The sequence below is a fragment of the Toxorhynchites rutilus genome, chromosome 2, assembly GCF_029784135.1.
Source record: "Toxorhynchites rutilus septentrionalis strain SRP chromosome 2, ASM2978413v1, whole genome shotgun sequence".
Taxonomy (NCBI): Eukaryota; Metazoa; Arthropoda; class Insecta; order Diptera; family Culicidae; genus Toxorhynchites; species Toxorhynchites rutilus.
In genome coordinates this window covers 217,397,400-217,411,807 of record NC_073745.1, presented here as the reverse complement: position 1 = coordinate 217,411,807, position 14,408 = coordinate 217,397,400, and the positions used below count along the sequence as shown (strand labels likewise).

At 41.1% G+C, this 14,408-nt stretch overlaps 1 protein-coding gene and 1 long non-coding RNA gene across 2 annotated transcripts; one reads left to right on the top strand and one right to left on the bottom strand.

Annotated features, from left to right (window-relative positions):
- Window positions 1-10,113: 10,113 nt before the first annotated feature.
- On the bottom strand, window positions 10,114-11,475 carry LOC129770743 (uncharacterized). The gene is made up of 3 exons (XR_008742187.1): window positions 11,212-11,475; window positions 11,117-11,157; window positions 10,114-11,021 (listed from the first exon to the last, which is right to left on the bottom strand). It is a non-coding gene; the product is annotated as an uncharacterized LOC129770743 (long non-coding RNA).
- A 479-nt stretch (window positions 11,476-11,954) lies between these two features.
- Window positions 11,955-13,162, top strand: LOC129769212 (charged multivesicular body protein 6). The gene is made up of 4 exons (XM_055771318.1): window positions 11,955-12,164; window positions 12,235-12,344; window positions 12,454-12,875; window positions 12,931-13,162. The coding sequence occupies exons 1-4, from the start codon at window positions 12,090-12,092 to the stop codon at window positions 12,969-12,971; spliced, it is 648 nt and encodes a 215-aa protein (XP_055627293.1). The 5' UTR covers window positions 11,955-12,089; the 3' UTR covers window positions 12,972-13,162.
- Window positions 13,163-14,408: the final 1,246 nt, after the last annotated feature.

Below are 14,408 nucleotides of genomic sequence, written 5' to 3'. Positions count from 1 at the left end.
TGGAGTTAAATATAATCAACTATATTATCAACGCACAAACTTACAAAGCACGAAAAATAAAAAATAAGAACACATTGTTTACTTCAACGACTCAGATGACGTCACTAAAAAATGACTGATCCGGAGTAGCTAGCCTTGTCTCTGTAAGCCGTGTAAACAACCAGCTCTCAAAACCGAGGGGTGAGTCGAAGAAGAAAACACGGTAAAAAAAATTACCCAAGTGAATTTTTTTATGTCATACCCTAAAAATACCCATTTAGGAACAAAAATATTTTTTTGTTTTTCTAAAAAATAAATCAACGATACTGAAATGGTAAAAGATGTCTACTAATTACCTCTTTTTACATAGTATTGACTGAAATACCGAAAAATTTGAAAAAAAAACTTTCAATAATGGAACACTTCGATTTAAAATGGGATGGATTTTTTTTGTGTCCATCACTTTATGTTGAAACACATGAATTCAATTTATTTTATTATTTTATTTTATTTTATTTTATTTATCAAGAGACTGTATTTCAACCCTGATATCGTTCAAATATCAGGTATAGATCGGGGATAAGCTTGAATCGACGGTCAAGGATCTTGGATTACTACTTGATTCCAAGCTTACATTCAAGGACCACGTCGTCTACGTGGTGTCGAAATCTTCTTCTCAACTCGGGTTCATGTTCCGCTTCGCCAAAGAATTCAAGGATATATACTGCCTTAAGGCTTTGTACTGCTCTTTGGTTCGACCAATACTGGAATGTTCGGCTGTAGTGTGGTGCCCATACTACCAAAACGAGGTGAACCGCATCGATGCAATCCAACGAAAGTTTATCCGTTTCGCTCTGAGGCATCTTCATTGGAATGACGTCCACAACTTGCCCCGCTACAAAAGTCGTTGCATGTTAATACACTTGGAATCACTTGAGGCGAGACGTAACATCACGATGGCATGCTTCATTGGGGACCTGCTTCAAGGTAACATCGACTGTTCTTCGCTGTTAAGTTGTCTTAACATAAACATCCGCCGCCGTAATTTACGCTCACATATTTTCTTATGCGTCCATCCCTCGCGAACAAATTATGGATTTAAGGTGAAGGTGGAAGCTAGCCATTGTAGTAGTATAGGTAAACCCACGTGTAAAAATGGGGTAATAGTGTTTGTGAGAGAAGAGCAAAGCACATGTAAATAGATCAATTCACTTATAACAATTCAATACTGAAGTTAAATGTATGAACGATATGTTCCGATGAACGATTGCAAACATAAATATATATGGAAGGTGCATTTGAATATGAAGTAAAATTCTGATTATACGCGAGCGTAACATGAGCAAATTTATAACACATGCGAATTGGGGCTCTTTTGATATTACCAAGTTCTTCCTCATAGTATCGATGCTGATAATTCCTCAATTTTTTTTCCTTCGTTGGTCGTATTGTTTTCACATATTCACGTTGGAGAGCCTTAACCCTTCTCTTCGTTGGCCGAGACATTTAGATTGAATGTAATACTTTTCCGTTTATTGTTTTTGAAAGCATAGGGAGCCGTGGCAGTGTTCCGAGCTCTGCAATACAATTTTCTTACCCTATGTTAAAGTTGCTAAAACTAACATTATATACCCATTAAACGTAAAAATAATGATTGTATTGATATCAACACAATTTTATCCTATTGATTTTCATAACATGAAACGCTATAACTCAGGAATAACATTTTATTGAGTGGTTTTGATAGCTGTTTCGATGATGTTGTCTGGCATCAGTGTCGAAAAAATAACGATGCTTTCACCAATACAAACAAAACTATTGCCGAAGATTGAAAAATGAAAATTTAACTTTCAGAGCACTTGCTCGAGTTTTCCGACGTTTTTCACTATACAGTGCGACAGCAGGTGAAAATTTAATATCTTGTGAGTAATCGATTAGAGTTCGGTTGATATTACTTCATGGGAAGTGTGCGAAAACGATCATTTTCTTCACACTGTTTCGCAAAATTATTGATTTTCGGGCGAGGGGTGAGAGAGGGAGATGAAAGAAATGAGCGCCATTGTGGCAGCCATTTGTGGCTAGCTTCCACCTTCACCTTAACGAGCCCATGCGAAGGATGTGCCGTGTCTTCAACAGATACTACGATGTGTTTGACTTTAATGTTTCACGTTGTAGAAATAAGAGTTGTTTCCGTAGATTTTTTACTTACGAGACTGTGCTCCGCATTGCGTTCCACCATCTGCATGCAGCCTTTATGCGTGATATCGTACCTCTCTTACGAAGGCAATTCGGTACAACGGTCAACATGACAGGGCAGATTGACCGGATCGTTCCACGGGAGAGAGCCCAAAGCGAATCACACAAAGTTTCTTTGGACTCGTTCAATCGCAAGACTCTGTGTAACTAGGAAAGGACATTAAACCGGGGAAGCATATTCCAAAATTCTTCACACCAGCGAAAAAAATTGCGTCTTGAGGCAATGAACATCAGTAAATCCAGATGCATGACGGCGGATGAAACCAAGCACTGTATAGGCCATTGCTGTTATGATGTTGATGTGTCCGTGAAATCTTAGTCTCGAATCAATAGTAACACCGAGATCGCAAATTGAATTGATACGCTGATTCCATGTTGTATTGATGGAGTACAACATTACTGCAGCGGGAGAAGGGTATCACTTTGCATTTTTGCAGTTAACTCGCATTCCATTGTCGCCATACCAGACAAAACGAAATTTCATAGCAAGTGTGTGAAAGTAGATGTATTCATTAATCCTCGTTATCGGAATCTGTGGCAGTAGAAATTGTTTGACGAGTGCGTGATTAAATTCGGAATTTTCGACTCTGTTGGTAGACTCATTTTGTAGAATTCTCGTTCGTGATTCATATTCTCAAAATGGCTCCAAGTTTGCGGGCACTATCTCGGCAGGAACGTTTCTGCACTGACTCAATGAAAAATCTAGTTGATCAGGTTAGCAATTACGATGAGCAAAGTGACAAAAATTTACTGGAAGGTTGGAAACGAAGAGTGGAAGAAATTTTTGCGCAGTTTCAGTCGGTTCGTTTGCAAATCGAATTGGAGGAAGATGAGAGTAAATCTATTGATACCTCATACGCGGATGAAAAAGAAAATCGCAGGATACGCGATGAATTTGAACGTAACTATATGATGGTGTATGGGTTCATTGTTACTGAAATTCGCAAACAGAACAATACCGATTTCGATGCAAATAAATAAGCAAATAAATAGCTCTGACCAAATGTTTTCTCACTTTTCGCGACACTTTCGTGAGCATGATAGATTCGAACTCACAGTTGAAACCTGTAGACAAGTTCACATAATTACTATCGTCACTCTCAAAAGAAGCAAAACGAGTGATCGAGTCAGTAGAATTGACTGGTGCGAATTACACAGTAGCTTGGGAGCTACTAAATAAACGTTACGACAACAAAAAACTTGTAGTGAAAAATTATATTGATTCTCTTCTCTCAATTGAACCTATGCGTAGGGAATGCTATGAGTCCCTAACACTATGAGTCCCTAACACGATGATTTTGAACGAAATCTTAGCATGATACAGAAGATGGGAATACCCACCGATGGATGGAGCGTACTTTTAGCACACATGCTGTGCGCACGCTTAGAAGGAGCCACTTATAAGCCATAACCTTATTGAGTTTTTACGAGGTCACGCATCAGTACTACAGTCTTTATCGTCATCGTACAAATCTCGTAATCCCGAATTCGCTGAAACAGAACCTGTTCCGCCAATGAAACCGAAATTAATTTACGCTGTCACCAGTAACTTATCGTCCAAATTATGCATATTCTGCAAGCAAGGTACACATTCTGCATTCCACTGCGACGCACTTCGTAAAATGAACGTTTCTCAACGCTTTGATGCCGTCAAAAGGAGTTCGCTGTGTATCAATTGTCTTTCGCCGAGTCATCTCGTCAAACAATGCTCATCGAGCTCTTGTAGAGTCTGTGGACAAAAGCACCACACTATGCTACATCAAAATGCCACATTTCGCACACCAGATCCTTCAAACTCGAAACACATACCACCAGAAAGCATTCTCGAATCCAACAGACCTCAACCTTCTCGCAACCCTCTAGCTGCCCAGCCTCTCGCCAACCCTTCAGCTCAGCCCTCTAACATTGACATACCTTCGATTTCGACCACCACCAGCTGCATATCGACCACTCTGATAGGAAATATTCGAACAGTTCCTTCCACCGTATTACTGCAAACCGCTGTCGTAAAAGTTTCGAATCTTAACGGATACGCCGTTTGGGCAAGAGCATTGCTTGACCCAGCATCGCAAATAAATTTGATCACGGAGCAATTAGCACAAAGACTAACACTACGAAGATACAAAAACCACCAAGAAATTGGAGGTGTAGGAAATTCGCAAATCATCTCATCTCACTCTGTCGTCGCACGAATTCATTCTCATTGTTCAAATTTTATCGCTGATTTCTCGCTACATGTTTTGCCGGGAATCACCAGAGAACTCCCGAGCAGGACAATTCATACAGAAAAATGGAAACTTCCCAAAAATATCGTACTCGCCGACCCTACATTCAACGAACCTAGTCTAATCGACATGATTTTAGGAATGGAGGTTTACTATGATCTGATTGAAGACGGACTTATACGACTAGGTCCAGAGCAACCGGTTTTGCAAAAAACTGTCCTAGGATGAGTGGTGTCGGGAAAAGTAGGACCACCACCACCATCAACAGCACCCAGTTTTACGCACGTTTGTAATGTGCAATCCTTCAATAACCAACTAGCACGACTTTTCGAGTTGGAAGCTTACCAAACTAGCAGCACATTCTCCGTAGAGGAAACGTATTGTGAAGCACATTTTTCCAACACAACTACACGTGATGCTACCGGACGATTCATTGTTCGTCTTCCGAAGCGCTCTGACAAAATTTCCACGCTTGGTAGCTCGAAGGAAGTTGCCGCTCGTCGCTTAGGCGCGTCGCCTAACCTTAAATTCCTCATTGAAAAAATCCTATTGCGAATTTATTGAGGAATATCGCCGACTGGGTCACATGAAAGAAGCATCATCAGACAAACCCAATAGTAATTTGCCAACATACTATTTACCGCACCATTGCATAGTTAAACCCGAAAGTCTTACTACGAAATTGAGGGTCGTCTTCGATGCCTCCTGTGCTACTGACACCGGAGTGTCACTAAACGATGTGCTCATGGTCGGACCTGTCGTGCAAGACGACTTGATCGCGATAATTTTGCGCTTTCGTATGTTTCGATACGCAATAATATCTGATATCGAAAAAATGTTTCGGCAGATTGTCGTTCATCCATCCGACTGCCAACTCCAACAAATATTATGGCGAGACACGCCCACAGAACCACTAAAAACTTACCAACTTACAACAGTCACTTACGGGATGTTGAGCCCGTACCTAGCAACTAGATGTTTAAAAGAGTTAGCCAAAATTGGTGAAAATGCACATCCTCTCGCCGCAAGAGTGACATCCAATGACTTTTACATGGATGACTTATTAACCGGAGTTGATGATATCGCGACAGGTCAGCAGCTTTGTGCGCAGCTGATACAATTACATCAGTCCGCCGGATTTTGCTTACGCAAGTGGTCTTCCAACTGTCCCTCAATCCTCGCACAGATTCCTCTTGACTTGCGAGACGAGAGAACGCTTTTAGAGTTAGAACCTTCTTCGAATCCAATCAAAACACTAGGGCTACGGCTACAGTGGCAAACGACAACGGATCAGTTTCTCTTCAATGTTCCGCGATGGAACGATTGTAAGACGTTCACGAAAAGAGTCATTTTGTCAGATGCTGCTAAACTCTTTGATCCACTTGGATTAGTTGGACCAGCTATTGTCACAGCTAAGATTTATTTGCAACACCTTTGGCGAAACCAAAAATCTTGGGATGAACCGCTAGATCAAGAATTGTGTGAACGGTGGATTGAATTCAGACACAATCTCGAATCTCTCAGGCATATCGCAGTTCCCCGATGGGTCATTCGTATTGGAAATCCAATCATGATTGAGATGCACGGATTTTGTGATGCCTCCGAAAAGGCATACGGCGCGTGTCTCTATTTACGCGCAGTAGCTAGAAACGGAGATGTTGCAGTAAACCTTTTTGTAGCAAAATCTAAGGTCGCTCCTCTGGGCGGCACACGAAAACAGAAAAGAGTTTGCCTGCCTCGACTAGAACTTTCGTCAGCCTTGCTTCTCTCTCACCTATATCAAAAGGTTCAAAGCTCCATCAAGCATGAGATGAAAGCATTTTTCTGGACAGATTCCACTATCGTCCTCCACTGGCTAGACAGCACGCCTTCCCGGTGGAAAACATTTGTTGCGAACAGGGTCTCGGAGATCCAACACATAACATCGTCTGGATTGTGGACTCATGTTCCCGGGACAGAGAACCCTGCGGACATAATATCTCGTGGAATGGACCCTGCTCAACTCCAGCATACCAATCTCTGGTGGAATGGACCACCTTGGCTGTCTCAATCGACGAGATTTTGGCCAGCGTTTCAACGACCTACCAGAGAAAACCTTCGGCGAGAAGACCTAGAAGAACAGCCGATCTCGTTAGCCGTACAGCCAATCCCGCCGAACCAAATCTTCGCATTACGGTCAACCTATATTGCACTACTTCGTCTAGTGGCATGGATTCATCGATTCCGTTTCAATGCTGATCCTCGTAATCGTCATCAGCGCCAACAAGGTCAGTTAGGACCCTCCGAATTAGAAAGGTCTGTTGAAATATTAGTGAGAATTGCACAACACGAAATATTTCGTGAAGAATTTGCTTGTTTAGAAGGCAACGAACAAGTGAACAGAAGTTCAAAATTGAAGAATTTAGTTCCCTTCATTTCCAACGGAATACTACGCGTTCGAGGCCGATTGCGTAACGCTGCTGTTTCGTCGAATAGAATGCATCCAATGATTTTACCCCCCAACCACCCACTAACAACAATGATAGCTCAATATTACTATGAGAAAATGCTTCATGCCGAACCGCAGTTACTCATCGCAAGCATACGAGAAAAGTTCTGGCCGTTACGTATTCGTAATCTTGCCAGAAGAATTGTACATTCGTGCATAAGCTGTTTTAGATGTCGCCCGAAACTCCAAGAGCAAATCATGGGTGATTTACCTCCCGAGAGAGTCTGTCCAACATTGCCTTTCCTTTCCACGGGTGTGGATCTTTGTGGTCCACTGTATTATCGTCATCCACAGCACCGTTCGAAGACAACAAAATGTTATGTCGCAATTTTTGTCTGTTTATCCGTAAAAGCGGTTCATATCGAACTAGTGGGAGACCTCTCCACCGGTTCGTTCATCGCAGCGCTCCGGAGATTTATTGCACGACGTGGAAAACCACGCCTTATTGAATGCGATAACGCAACAAATTTTAAGGGTGCTACACGAGAACTATGGGAACTTGAACAACAGTTTAATTCGCAGCAAATGAAGCAGGCTATCCAACGTTCATGTGCAGAGGACAGTATCGAGTTCAAATTTATTCCATCTCGTTCACCGAGATGGGAGACCGATGTGGGAGGCCGCGGTGAAGTCGGTCAAGACCCATCTTCGTGTCACTCTCGGTAATTCATCGCTAACAGCAGAACAGCTACCACCCTTCTAACCCAGATAGAAAGCTGCCTGTATTCGAGGCCGCTCACCCAGCTCTCAGCTGATCCCGAAGATCTCGATGTGTTAACTCCGGGACATTTTTTAATCCATCGCCCACTCACTGCAGTAGCCGAACCGTCACTCGAAAGCATTCCCTCGAACCGACTCGATCGCTGGCAGATCGTACAGGAATATTTACGCAGGCTGTGGAAACGGTGGAACACGGAAAACCTCTTCAGCTTGCAGCCTCGTACCAAATGGACCACTGAAAAGGACAATATCCGTATCGGAACTATGGTTCTGGTAAAGGAGGACAACCTGCCACCCCTCAAATGGCGTTACGGAAGAGTGACGCACATCTTCAACGGACCTGACGGCAAAATCCGTGTCGTTATCGTGAAAACAAAGATGGAGAATTCAGGCGCGCAATATCCCGGATCTGCGTGCTCCCGATACGCGACAACACACCATGCTCAACCACAGGACAATGACGTCCTTTCCAGCGCAGCAACAATGCTGCGCATCGACCGGAGGCCAGGTGGCCTCCGGACCGTGTAAGTTAATTTATTCAAATATTTTTCAAAAAACTAATAGAATGTTTTTACTCCGTCGATGACTGGCCTTCGGGATCCTTGGAGCTCCAACCCACAACCACGAGCACAACTTCTTGAGCACGCTGCAACATGCATTATGCGCTACAACCCACAACCGCAGCGCCCAGGACCAGGAAACAACGGCAACCAAGGGATGAAGGATGTGAGATGGAGGAAGCCGAAGGAGGAGGAGCAACTTGACGTCATGAGGATCAATTACCAAAACAGTGAAACAATTAGTTCTTGGCCACTATCATCACACTGAAATCCAACCAATTTTACGTTCAAGAAAATCAACGAATATTTGTATAAAATCATAGATCATTGATAAGTGTTAGGATAGTAAGTCGCAGGTCACCACCATAGTGAATTTAATGTTGAAAATGAAATTTTCAACGGTGGCCGGCGTATGTTCAGGAATGTAGATAATTTTCCTAGCCTAGTCCTAGAAACACGGAGAAAGCTCGCTAACTTTCGAGCTCTCGCTCAATTTGTCTAAATGGTCAGCTTGACCTATCGTAAAGCCTTTTCTCGCGCTTTTAATCTGACCAAGACTATAAATATTAAAGCGCAACGCAGAATCACTCTCTTCATCAGTCGGAAATACATACTGAAGTACTCAACGTCTATCGTGTTATCGCTGGAATATCAGACAGAGTTAAATTCAATAAAAATCTAACCAAACTGACCGCGTGTTTTAGCACCATCGATTTTCGATTTCTTAACAGTATCATTATACAATTTTATAGCGAAACACACGCTGATCGTGTTTAAAATACATACTTTGTGTTGAATTTCTTTGAACTGAAGCAGAACTATCCAAAAAAAGCAGAAAGAAAAAAGGATTCGGGCCAGGAATTGGATGCAAAGAAAAGGAGCAACAATATTGAAGGAACTCTACAAATACAACACCAATATACACTCATGAGGGATGCTGTACCTGCAACACTGAAATTAGAAATGACATTGATGTGCCTTTCTTCTGGAATGTTCAGATTGTTGTCGGTATTTTTTAGAATCTCGAAAGCATCCCTAGCTGAGATAATTCCGGAAGTATGTGATGCTATAAATGGCAGTCTGAAAGATTTTTTCAAATTTTATTTATTTATTATTTTGCCTTGCCAGCAGCTTCGTGTACCAATTTGTGAAATAAAAATGATACTAGATTTTCAGGTGGAATAAATACGCGTCAAAAAATAAAATAATGAATAAAAATGTACTTTTTTAAAACGAATATGTATTCTGTTTTTAAAAAAAAAATTTTTTTTTTTTTGCAAGTTGTGAGTGAATTTTGAATGAAAATTGTGCCTGATAATGATTCTATATTAGAGATTCTTTAGAAAACTATCTCAAAAAGAAAGCGAGCAAAACTAAATATCAACGATTTCGTTCCGAAACTATGAGGGTTTTATTTGTTCTTCCAATCATTTTCAAATCTATAAATATCTTCGCATATTTTCAAATATCTTAAAAATAGAGACATTTCTTTACATTTGGCATCCCTGATTTGAACGCTAAATTCTGTTTTTGACGTTTTGAGGGATGCGAGTGCGAGTAAATTCAAAAAACTTTGAAGTAGCTCGCACGCCGGATCACATATGACACTAACTGGCATGATGTGTTCACACGGTGTGAGTAGCTGCACTGCAGTAACTGACTAGACCGACACGCATACTTATTCGCTCCGTCTGAACCGGCTTTATTCGTGTCGCGTTACACTGTCCACTGTCCTAACTAGATGTCGAATTAGATGTGAAGGCTGATTTAGACGATGCCAGTCAGCGCTCTAGTTGAGGTATCCAGCGAGGTATCCAGTGAACAGAGAACAGACACTCTGTTCAAGTTACTTGTACCAGTATCGAACAAGTATTTGGCCTCTAACTTGAACAGAGTGTCTGTTCTCTATTCACTGGATACTTCAACTAGAGCGCTAACTGGCATCGAACTCCCCCCTAGAGTTCGATATCAGAAAAATACTTCTTCACGGTGGAATCTGTCATGGGCAATACCTTCGAAGAGATCGCAGTTTTCTCCAGTGGACTGTTGTTTTCCGATCCTATGCTGATGTTGTTGTCCCAGGGGAACATGCCAGTAGGGGCAGTTGACACGGTTTGGCGTTAGGCTTTATACGATTTTTTTTCTGCCATGTCGACGATGGATTTGGATCTCTGCCTCCGCGCTGACAATACGACCAGAATTAAGGATGTTACTGCTTGATGTGACGCTCCAAATTCGAGCGGAGGCAGCATGTACCGATCCAGTAACGAAGCGCCTTGAAGCAAATTTACCACGCAAACTGACTCTCCCCATCATCCTCAGACGCGGATTTCCTGTTGTTGAGCTGTTGAGTGATTTGTGGAGGAAATTGTGTCACAAATGGGACACATATCGCTTTCCCTCCGATCCTTTGATGGAAGGATTAGTGGACTGCTGTCGGTGGTAGTGATGATGATGGTTTTCGCTGGGTGCCGTCGTCAAGTACCGCTTTAGAATTAATGTTGTCGGGACGATGTGTTTGAAATTGTGATACTTTCGCCGTAGCATATCGTTCATCAACTAGTGGAGTTTTTACTGCAGACAGTATATGGAATAACACCGACAATCTGCGCTGTTGCTGCTGCTTCCATCCGAGTCAATGTTGTCCGAATCGGTCGCTGTTGATTGCTCAGTGTAAAACGGTTGTTGTTGGTTTCCTTGCTGCTGACGGTACGATTGGCCCAACTGATATCCATCGTTTCCTGGAACAACGAATCGATCGAGAGGCGGTCAATTGCTGCTGTTGGTTGCGATCTTTGGATAATAGAATAAGGGGAAAAAACAATCAATTGTGCACGTCGACATCCGCCGTTTTTGGCCTCTGATGTTTAGTTTATCTAAACACTTACGACTGCGTGAAACTGTTGCTATGGATTTCTACGATTTTAAGCTGAAAAAGAAAAATATTTAGGTAAAATGAATCATAATAAAACCAAATGTTTACCTCCGTATCGCATCCGTATCGTAATGTTTACCTCCGTATTCCATTAGAGAAATGGCGGTTGCATACACAGTTGCCAGAAATGAAATTACTCAAGGTTACACCAAGATGGTGGAGTTAACAAGTGGAATGGCAAGACGAAAAGTTTGGATTTGTTTATGTTATTTCTTACGTTGGTATGGTTACATTTGATTTCGTCGAAGGTATATTATACTGCTTAATAAATAAACAGTTTTCGTTGAAAATAGTAACCTAGTAACCTTTATGCAAAAGCTTCCGCCAGCTGGCTCGGCTAATGAGATTCAGGGAGTGCTTTGTTCGTGGTACCGCCACTGGCGCATAATTTGCAGCTTTGTTTTTTGTGCTGGTTCATAACGACAATCAACCGAGCCGGCGAAACTGTAGTCAATGTTTAGTGTTGTTTGGATACCATCTATGTAAATAAGTTCAAACTTACGGGATACGTCCGAACGGCAATTCTGGCATTCCGTTTTACCTTCCACTTCACTTTTCTTGGATTACACATGCTATGAAGTAAAATGTACGAATCATTGGTGTACATTGCATCTGACATCAGTTTTACAAAGTTTTTGTAATATTTACAAAAAAAATGTGTACATTTTACAAATTTTTCGACTACTAATGATTTGGTAGCTGCATTTACTAAAGTTTTTCTCCAGTGTAGCACAACACTTTCAATATCAAATTTACCACAAGGGAGCAAATAGTAAACATTGCTGATAAAAACAACAAATTAGAAGTGTCATCGATAAGTGTCTTATTTTATTAATCCGATATATACTTTCTTGGCTGAAAATCATCATATTTATTGAATTAGTAAATAGATTATACTTCATCTGTTGTGATATTTAATTGAAAACATGGGAAACCTTTTCGGAAAATCTACTAGTAAAACGAAAGTCAGCAGAGTCACTGAACAGGACAAAGCGATTCTGGTTAGTGTACAATTTTTTAAATGAATCATTTCACATTTATTTTTATGCTATGTTGATTTATGTTCTGCAGCAATTGAAGCAACAAAGGGATAAGTTAAAGCAGTATCAGAAAAGAATCGAGCTTCAGCTGGAGAAAGACAGAGAATTGGCGAAAAAATGTTTAGCTTCTGGACGAAAAGAGTAAGTCATAAATAAAGATTTGTGTTATCAGCCACATTTCATCAAAGCAAAAATTGATGAGCATTTGGCTAGTCCTTTTATCTCAGAAATAAATAATACTATTTTTCAGGCGAGCAAAGACGTTGCTGCGGAAAAAAAAGTACCAGGAAAAGCTACTTTCGAACGCGGACTCGCAGCTGGAAACCATAGAAAAGCTAGCATCGGATATCGAATTCGCCCAAGTAGAAACTCAAGTCATTGCCGGCCTCAAAGTAGGAAACGAAGCCCTGAAAAAAGTCAACGAAATCCTGTCGGTCGAGGAAGTGGAACAAATCCTCGACGAAACTCGCGACAGCATCGACAAGCAGCAAGAGATTGATGCACTGCTCAATGGCGTGCTTACGGAAGAGGACGAAGACGAAGTGCTGGCAGAGCTAGATCAGCTGATAGCGGCTGATGATGCAGGGAAGTTACCGGATGTGGACATCGATGACAGGCTTCCCGAAGTTCCAGAGGATGAACCAACACGCGAGAAGAAACGGAAAGAGAAAGGTTTGTTCAATTTGATAATTTACCAAAACTCATATTTATAGTTTCGATATTACAGATGCGAGTCATGCTAGCAAGAGGGTAGCCCTGGAGGCTTGAATCCGTTAAAACCGGGATTACATGGAATGGTTCATTCGTGATTTATACACAAAAGGAGCCATACTGAACTATAAGACGAGTTGAGCAAAAGTGTAACATTTTAAAATCTATTTTTACATTTCAGCTACGTATCTGGAATTAATGTTTTTTTTTTTTGTAAATATAAATAGCATTTAAATATATCGCTGATATTTTAATATCGTGTACTTATTCATTGTCACAATCATGTATATGCTTTACAAACATTGAAATTCATAGGAGCTGAGTTTATTGGATCACGATCAATGCAAATTTCAATATGTTCCAGCTTTATATTTATATTAATAGAATTTCCTTTTTATCCAGCATCTCCAATCCAGAATAACTTGCTCGGGTTATCAATGGTTTGATTGGAACTCTGCGAACCATATTTTAGAAATTTCAGATATTTTACATCATTTGGCAACCTAACATGACATGGGATGGTTTAAGCGCGATGCACATTCCACGTGACGTCATGTATGCACTTGCACAACTTGTCAATCCAATAGCGACTCAACAGTTCTGTGTCTTCGTGTAAACAACCCCTTAAAACATTTCAATATCTGTCAATGTGTTAATGTGCCGTCAAAACGATAATAAAAATCAACCAATGCTAATGGGAAGCCGCCCCGCACGAATCAACGAAAATATCGCAGTCGCAAGTGAATCCATCCGAAATTAACTGAATCAGTCAATTGCACGGAATTCTCAAGTATGTGGCATCTCCCAAACCTCGTTGTGGCGTGTTTTGCGAAAAGAATTTGGGCTACATCCTTACAAAATCAAGTTGAGTCAGAAACTAAAGCCTCTTGACCATATGAAGCGCCGAAATTTCTCAGATGGGACTCTGGGGAATCTTGAAGAACATAATGATTCTGATCACAAAATCATCTTCAACGATGAGGCTCATTTCTGACTAAAAGATTTTTATTTTCTCATCTGTTTATTTTATAAGGCTCATTTAGCACATCGGCTGTAACTAAGCCGAATTTATTCGTGTACATTTTTTCTTCTTTCGATAATTTTGTTATACAGTAAACATCCGCTAACTGGGCGAAAAGGAAAGACCAGTTATCGACATTCGCGTATTAACTGGTCCGGCATGTAAAACGTCAAAAAATCGAGGGGAACTTCAACGAATTGTTTGATTCGCGTTGATCATGAAATTGGATTAACAAAAGGTTTCCAATGGAAGTTTCGCATTGAGTGCGACAACAGATTACTTACTTACTTGAATGGCGTTAACGTTCCCTGTGGAACTTTTGCCGTCTCAACGTATGTATTAACTAGCGTCATTTATTAATACATAGATGGGATTTCTTCAGTCAAATAACACGCCTTGAATGTATTCCGAGGGGCAAGCTCTTGAATACGCGTGACCACAGTGCAACTCGAAGGAAATTTCTTTGATGAAAA

Excerpts from the sequence above, each read along its gene's own strand:
- LOC129769212 (XM_055771318.1), top strand. The coding sequence starts at position 12,090 with ATGGGAAACCTTTTCGGAAAATCTACTAGTAAAACGAAAGTCAGCAGA. Across the intron at positions 12,165-12,234 it reads AACAGGACAAAGCGATTCTG|CAATTGAAGCAACAAAGGGA; the intron begins GTTAGTGTACAA and ends TATGTTCTGCAG. Across the intron at positions 12,345-12,453 it reads TTAGCTTCTGGACGAAAAGA|GCGAGCAAAGACGTTGCTGC; the intron begins GTAAGTCATAAA and ends ACTATTTTTCAG.